This window comes from Eumetopias jubatus, unplaced genomic scaffold (assembly GCF_037043125.1).
Source record: "Eumetopias jubatus isolate StellerSeaLion01/CBP00866 unplaced genomic scaffold, mEumJub1_p1.0 scaffold_1, whole genome shotgun sequence".
NCBI lineage: Eukaryota > Metazoa > Chordata > Mammalia > Carnivora > Otariidae > Eumetopias > Eumetopias jubatus.
In genome coordinates this window covers 166,590,150-166,597,632 of record NW_028274807.1, presented here as the reverse complement: position 1 = coordinate 166,597,632, position 7,483 = coordinate 166,590,150, and the positions used below count along the sequence as shown (strand labels likewise).

Genomic DNA, 7,483 nt, shown 5'->3' with positions numbered 1-7,483 from the left:
GAACTAAGTTGTGGACGTAAGGATCAAGGCTCAATTCAGTTGTGCGCTGGAGTTGGCAGTCTTTAGGGACACCTACCTGGTATCGATAAGTCACCAAGGCAGTGCCCAGCCTTGCCCACATGAGGTGGCATCTGCTTTGCCATGTCTTTTCAGTAGTGGACGAGGAGGAGGGAGAAGTGGTTATTTCAGCCTGGTCTAGCTGTGGCCGGTATATTTACGTATAACTTCAGACTCACGCTTTGGCATTCCCAGGATCCTGTTGTGATCGTGCGTATCAGTTCAGTGGATGTTGGCTCTGATGATGTCACCTGAAGTTTGTTGGTCCAAAGTCCTTGCTGATGGTTACTAAGCTCCCATTGTAACTTCACTGTGCTCCGGAAGCTGTGATATTTACAAGAACTGTCTTCTTCCTCTCCCATGCCCTGCTCCCTTTCTTTCTTGGTTTCCTAAGCATGCATACCTGCCTTACTACATATCCTTTTTTCTCTTCCCATTGACTGTAGTTAAAAAAAAAAAAAAATTTTTTTTTTTTTTCAGTGTAATGTGAAGTTTGCATCTTTGGTGAAATAAATTTCTCCTTTAAACATTCAGCATACAGTTTGAATGTTTATTCACCTCTTAAACTAGTACCACTCAGAACTGGAGGGGTTGCAGAAACAGTGTAAAAGTGGGTGAGTGCTTCTAAGCTTGGGAGGACCACAGGCGGGCCAGTCTTGTGGATGATCACTCGTCTGCCAGGGCCTCTGAAAAGCAAGAGATCAAATCAAAATTCAGTGTCCGCCCTCCTGCCAGGGCCGTGGAAGATGGCTTTCCTTCCACAGTGGTGGTGTTGGAGGTGGTGTGTTGTAATGCTGGGGGAGGGTCAGGTATTGGCCTTGGGAGTGTGCACTGTGTGACTTGGGCTCATCACCTGAAAGCTGAGTGTTGGGTTCCTTATCTGTGCTGCTGCTTGAGTGCCCTGCTTCTGCCTACCTCACGTGGTGGGTGGGGATGCAGGGTGGGGCCATGTTGGTTAGGGAAGTGCTTTGTAGGTGGTCGTGTGCTTCCAAAGGCAGGCGTTTGCCCCAGGAACAGATTGGATGGTTTCTTTTTACACGGCAAGAAGGGAGTCACAACAAAACCTAGAAACCTTTGCTTAATTCTGATGGTAGCACTAATTCCTTTTGTTTGTGAAGTAAAGTTATCCAGTAAAAGTATCTCACAGTGGGCGTTAGCTCCATTTTATGGTTAGGAAATTGGGGTTCCCTGGGGCCCCAGAGGTAGTTAATGTGCTAGTTCTTGGAACATAGAGCATTCTTGGAATACAAAGACTGTGCTCACACCTCTTCCGAGCCATTCAAGCCCACTCTCCGGCAGACATTTGGGAAAGGAATTAGAAGCTTTTTGAGATGGGGCGCCTGGGTGGCTCAGATGGTTAAGCGTCTGCCTTCCGCTCAGGTCATGATCCCAGGGTCCTGGGATCGAGCCCCACATCAGGCTCCCTGCTCCGCGGGAAGCCTGCTTCTCCCTCTCCCACTCCCCCTGCTTGTGTTCCCTCAATCACTGTGTCTCTCTCTGTCAAATAAATAAATAAAATCTTAAAAAAAAAAAAAGCTTTTTGAGAGGCAGGAGTAGGGGAAGAAAACCTCTCTTTTTTCACCCATAGGCTGGGCTCCCATTTGGGACTCCAGGGAAGCTGAAGTGGCCTGACTGGGGCAGGGACTTACCATTGGCCTCTTCCCAGAGGATGTCCTGAAGAAACTTCCCCAGTGCCTGGCTGTGCTGGTGGTACTGAGCCCCCAACAGCTTGATTCCGACATCAAAGGGGACGTCGAACTAGGAGGAGGGGCAGGGAAGACCCAGGAGGTGTCAGAGGTCACACCCTCCCAAACACACCTGTCTCCCAAAGGAGGCCCTGGGCTCTCAGGGTTTCAGCACGGGGCCGGGAGGGCGCAGGGCCTGGGGCTCAGCAGGCACCCTCGCGGGACAGCTCAGCCAGCTTACTCTGCCTTCTTAGGCCTGTTCTTCCTGCCCCTGCCATCTTGAGGAGACTTAGCTTGCACTCTTTCCTTCCCTCTAGTGAGGTTGCTCACAGAAGCTGTGGGGCTCCCCAGGTTGCTCCCACTTCCCCTTGTAATTTTGGAAGGCATAAGGTAGAGTCGCCAAGATAGAATTTCAGGGTCCGGTAAGGAAGGGCACTGGGGGAGACAGTGGGTCTCCCCAGTGTCATAGTGCTAGCCTGGGGGGTGGTCTCTGCCCCTCCACTGCCCCCACCCCCTTTCACAGCTGTTCTTCTTGTCCTGGGCACAGGCCTTTCCTTGTTCCATGGAAAGTCAGTTAAGAAGCTGACCTTTCCCTGGAAAGATGCTCTGAGCCAAGTGCTTTCTTCTTTCTGTGCCTCTGTCTCTTCCCTCCTACAGGGAGAGCACCCCATTTTCCCTGCTTTCTCAGCACTCTCGGAGATGGTTTATTGAAGCTTAGAGCTTTGGGAAAATGGGAAAGAGCTCTCTTTGCAGCCACATCATGGTTTTCACCCCTGGAGGGCAGACGGTATCTTTCCCTCTGTTCTTCCAGTAGCTGCCTCGGTACCTGGTACCTGCATGCTGGTCTTGCGATGTCTGAATGAGTCACTGAAGGAATCTTGGTGCTGGGAGGGGGCCTTCAGTCATTGGTCCTTCTGCCCCCCGTGCCCTCCCGGCAGGAAGCCTGGAGAGGTTGAGGACTTGCCCAAGGCTGCAGGGGGGTGGCGGCCAGGGACTAGACTGCAGGACTTCCATCTGCCCGCCTGGGAACCTCTTCTGGTCTTGGGCCCCTCCATCCGCTAGGCCTGGCCGAGGCCTTGCCTCCATGCTGGGGACAGTCCCCCAGGCCCCTCAGCCCGGCCGGTACCACTATCGTTCCCATTTCACACGTGAGCAAATGTGCTCCGAGAGGTTATGGAGAGAACAAATAGCTCCTTGTTCCCTTTCATTTACCTTCTTCCTGGTCTCCATGGGGAAGGTGGAGGGAGTGGGGAATGACCTGGCTGGGTTTTGAGGGAACTCCGGCCCTTTGGTTCCCTTCCAAGGAGCAAGGGCTCCTTTTTCTCACCTGGGGCTGGCCTGCATAGACTTATCGGGAACCACGTGAGCCCCAATCTGGGGTCCTGCTGGCTGCTCCAGCACCCTGGAACTGAGCGGCAGGGGCAGGGGACAGGCAGCCTGGCAACTCCTGGGGCGGAGGTTTGCTTCTGGGGACTTGAAAAGGCCCGTTTGGCCCCAGTGCCTCATCCGTTCAGTCGGGGATGGGGCCGGGGGGGAAGGGATAGGACTTGGTCTCAGAAGTCTTCCAGCTCTGGAAGTCGATTTCAGGAGGACCACGTCTGGGGGAAGGTGGAGGGCCCAAGGGGGGAGAGGTGGAACCCCAGCGCCGGAGGAGCTTAGGCAGTGTGTCCAGAGCCCTGCAGCCAGGGGGGTGGGCCTTCCTGCCTCTGGCAGCCCCCGTGGCTCCCAGACAGCTCAGGCTTCGGGTTCTAGTGGAGGTGGTGCGGGCCGTGTCCTCCGAGGCCGACCTTCCTGGGAACTGGAAACTTCTGGTTGTCCCAGCCCCGCCTTGAGTCAGCAAGCTCCCGAAACCCCTTCCCTGTCTGGGCAGACTGAGAGCTATCCCGGCTGGGGTGAGTGCCGGCCGGCTGGGGCTGGAGCTCACCAGGCAATTCCCTGGTTTTAGTTTGAGGATTTGCAGGAATCGAATGGGAATGTGGTGGGCCGGGGATCTCACATATGGTGGGGGATGCATCCAAGGACACCCCTAGGTTCTGGTGAGCGTCAGAGAGAGTGTGGGTTGATAGGAGAGGCTGGTGGGTAGGGAGCGAGGCCAAGGCAGGATGCACTTCAGCTTCTCAGGCCAGAAGAGACAAGTGGGGGTGCTCTTGGTGCAGGCCAGTGAGGCCAGTGAGGGGAAGGTGGGGCTCGGGAGCTGGAGTCAGCCCTGACCTCGGGCCCCACCCCTGCCACACACTGTGGCACCTCAGGCACGTGAGTTCATCTGTCTGAACGTCTGTTCCTCATCTATAAAATGTCAGACCTACTTACTGCACAGCTTGTTCTAGAGACTAAATGGTGTACGATAAGGGTGAGACAGTGTGTAAGTGCAGTCTCGGCCCAGGGCACAAGCAATACAGCGATCACCGTTAGTACTCCCCTGGGGGAATTCTGGTGTCACCGCATGGAGACGTCTGTCGTCAGAGCCATTCCCTGAACCACAGCCCGCCTTCCAGGAAGTCCCTTCACCCCCGCTCTGTCCTCATCTCCCCCTTTATTCCCAGACATTCTCCTTGCCCCGTGCAAGGTTTGTAGGAGCCCACACAAGCCCGGTTGATCCTGTCTTTGTCTGCAGATGGGGATGGTGAGTGGCTGCCGGGCTACCACTGTCTGGCCTGACAGGGTGCCGTCCAGGTACACTCCTGCCCCGGGTGAGGTCGGAGATGCCCCTGGGTCAACCAGACCATTTTCTGTGGGGAAACATCCTCAGCCTGTGACCAGCTGATTATTCCTTGGCTGTCTGTCTCTTGGCACCATGTTTGCTGACTCTCTTTTGAAATCAGCTGGTGTCGGCTAGCACCCCTCTTTCTCCTTGGCTCCTGGTCCTGTCCCATTCTATTGTAGCAAAGTTACTTCGCTTAGACATTTGCCTCTTGATGGACGAAGACCTGGTAGAGCCCAGTTTGGAGTCAACTCTTTTCATACTATTTTACATTTCTTAAGTAGTCGGTAAGTGGGTCCCTGTTCCTAGCCTGCGCCCCCCGCCCCGCCACAAAAGCATAGAACTGCCGTGGAACCAACCTGGATCTCCAGCTCATCCTCTGCCCCTTCCACTTGAGCTGTGTCTTCTGGGCGGAGTGAGCCTTCGAGAGCTCGGGGCTGCAGCTTGGCTGGTGGCTTCTTGGACTCCTTTCTCTGCTAGAAAGAGGTATTCTCTTAGGTCCCTAAGCCCCCTTACACTTGCAGAAGCAGAGCGAGGTGTGAAGCCCTCGTCAGACCCAGAGTTGTCCTGTGCACTCTCGGAGAAAGCTGAAGCCCAGAGAGTTTGAGCCACTGCCCAGGTCACACAGCTGTGGCTGCTACATGGCAAGGCGGGAACGAGATACCCCAGCCTGAATGGGGGGCTTTGTGCGGAGACGTTTTACCTGGGCTTTCTGGTGTTCGGGGCTCAGGAAGCTGGACCCCGCCATGGCCAAGTCCATCCAGAGCACAGTGAAGAGCAGCAGGCTGCACAGGGTCCCCGGGGAGGGCATGGTGTCCGATGGGCCTGGAGGAGAGAGGGTCTCCAGGCATTGTGCCTTCCTGTCTCTCCCTGTGCCCTGGACCTCGCCCAGCAGACAGGGTGAGGGGACTTGGACCTGGGATGTCACTGCTGAGTAGAAGCTCTTCCCACCCCTGCTAGAGGGGCTCCCCCTGCTTACCTCCCCCAGGTAGCGAATCCTATTCCTAGGCTGTGTGGCAGTGGGACCCCCCCCCATATTTGTCCTGGGCCCCTAGGGGCTTGTGCCAGGTTTCTTCATGAAAGATCTTGAAGCTGAACCAGCAGGGTCCCCAGGATATATGGGGATTTGGGGGGTGCTCCAGCTGTCTCTGAGCAGCCGGGCTGCCCCATGTTGTGCAGTCCCCCCCACCCCTTTGTTCAGATGGGCCTGTGAATGGCCAGCAGTCAAAGTTAAACCCACAAAGCCACATCCAGAGAGTAGAGAGAGAGAGAGAGAGCCTACCTGGGGTTCCTGGTGGAGGCGGTGCCCGGGGGCTGTCTGGGCCTTATGTAGGGAGCCCTGTGTTTGTTTTGAACTGGCAACTCGGTCCTGACTTCTCGTGGCTGCTTTACATTCCTCGGGAACTGAAGATGCTCGTGTGCCCTGGGTGGCAATCAACAGTGGAGGTCAAAAGCCCGGCCAGACTGCTGGGCTGCTTGGGCCGCTGCACGTGCTGCAGCTGTCGCCAGGTGTGGGCGGGAGGGAGGGGAGAGGCCGGGGGGCTGGGCCGGCTTGGCTGCCCTCCACTGCTCTGCTTGCCCCCTTCCGAAGCCGCCCACCTTCCTGGATAGACCGGAGATGGTGGTTAGACTTGTGAGAGCTTTTCCAGCCTGGACCTGCTCTTCTCTGTGACTGATGTGCCAGCTCCCGCATGCCTCCAGCTCGTGGGGAGCCTGGCTCCTGTCATTCTGCTGCTGCCCCCAGCAGGGCAGTCCCGTGCTGGGAGGGGTGGCCGCTCAGGCTGCCGACCTGTCCCCTCTGAGGGGCAGGGGGGCGGATCGTCTCTGGCCATGGCTGTGCGTGTCATTTCTTCTGGGTGGTGCTCCCTGAGTCAGCTTCCTTGGTGTTCCTAACCCACGCGTTGGCTTGCCTCCCCTTTCCCCGGCTGGGTTCCCAGAGGGGACAGACTGGACCTGGCGGCAGAGGGCCGGTGGCCCGGGACTGGCGCCGGTGTCTACTCCTAAGTTGACAGGCCCCGGGCAGGTCACCAGCAATCCCCCTTGCGCCAGGGTGGCTCCGCAAAGTGGTTTTACGGATGACCTGAGGTGATGGGTGTGAAAATCCTTTATAGCCTCTGAGGTATCCTGCACGGGACAGCCCCTTGTGTTCTGGGCCCGCAGGGCTTGCAAGCATATGCCACGGTCACGTGTTCTTGGAGGGAGAGTTCATTAACCTCCTGGGGGATTCCTTCCCAGTCTGCAGAGCCTCATCTAATTGGATGCCCAGGCAGTGACTCCCAAGGACTGAATGAATTGTCTGCCCAGAGACTCTAGCATTCCCGAGGAGGAACTCACCTCAAGCTGGGGCTGGGGCTGGGGGCTGGGAGATGGGAGCATGGGAAGCTCCATGCAAGAGGCAGATGGTGGAGATGGGAGGGAGGGCGCCCCTGCAAGCAGAGTGGTGGGAGCGAGGGTGAACAGAAGGCATGGGTGTAGAGCACTTGGGGCAACGATACGAAAGCTGGCTGCCTTGGGTGAGGGTGTCAATGGGGGAGGTCATCAGGAAGGGTCCAGAAGGCGGTTCAGGGTCAGGCTATGCACAGCCTTGAAGACTGCTAGCCCAAGGAGTTGGGGCTTTATCTGTGGGAGGGAGGCTCCTGAAGGTTCTTGGACAGAGGAGTGACAGAACTGTAGTAGAATACAAGAGTTGCAAAGACCTTGAAGAGCTGGGAGGCTGACCTTTGATTTCACTGGAAGGAGCCCTGAACACCAAAAAGGCCCCACTCTGCTCAGAGCCACACAGCCTTCCGTGGCAGTGCTGGCTTCCCAGCTTCCTGGCTGCCAGGTCGGTGCCTTCCCTGGTAGACCATCCCGATTCCACAGCAGACATGCTATTCCAGGAAAATCAGTCTGCTCTGAGTGGGGTGGGATTGGGGCAGGGGAGCCCATTAGGATATCGAGGCAGTAGACAGCGGACCATCAAATGACTGGCCACCTGACTTAGAGGGGGCACTGGACCCTTGTAGAGACTCAAGGGACAGTGGAGGGGCTGGACTAAGCC

General features: G+C 56.6%; 1 protein-coding gene across 1 annotated transcript; it reads right to left on the bottom strand.

Moving 5' to 3' along the window:
* Positions 1 to 723: 723 nt before the first annotated feature.
* On the bottom strand, positions 724 to 5,254 carry GHRL (ghrelin and obestatin prepropeptide). Its single transcript, XM_028101809.2, has 4 exons — positions 5,147 to 5,254; positions 4,803 to 4,919; positions 1,707 to 1,815; positions 724 to 743 (listed from the first exon to the last, which is right to left on the bottom strand). The coding sequence occupies exons 1-4, from the start codon at positions 5,252 to 5,254 to the stop codon at positions 724 to 726; spliced, it is 354 nt and encodes a 117-aa protein (XP_027957610.1).
* Between the last annotated feature and the right edge of the window lie 2,229 nt (positions 5,255 to 7,483).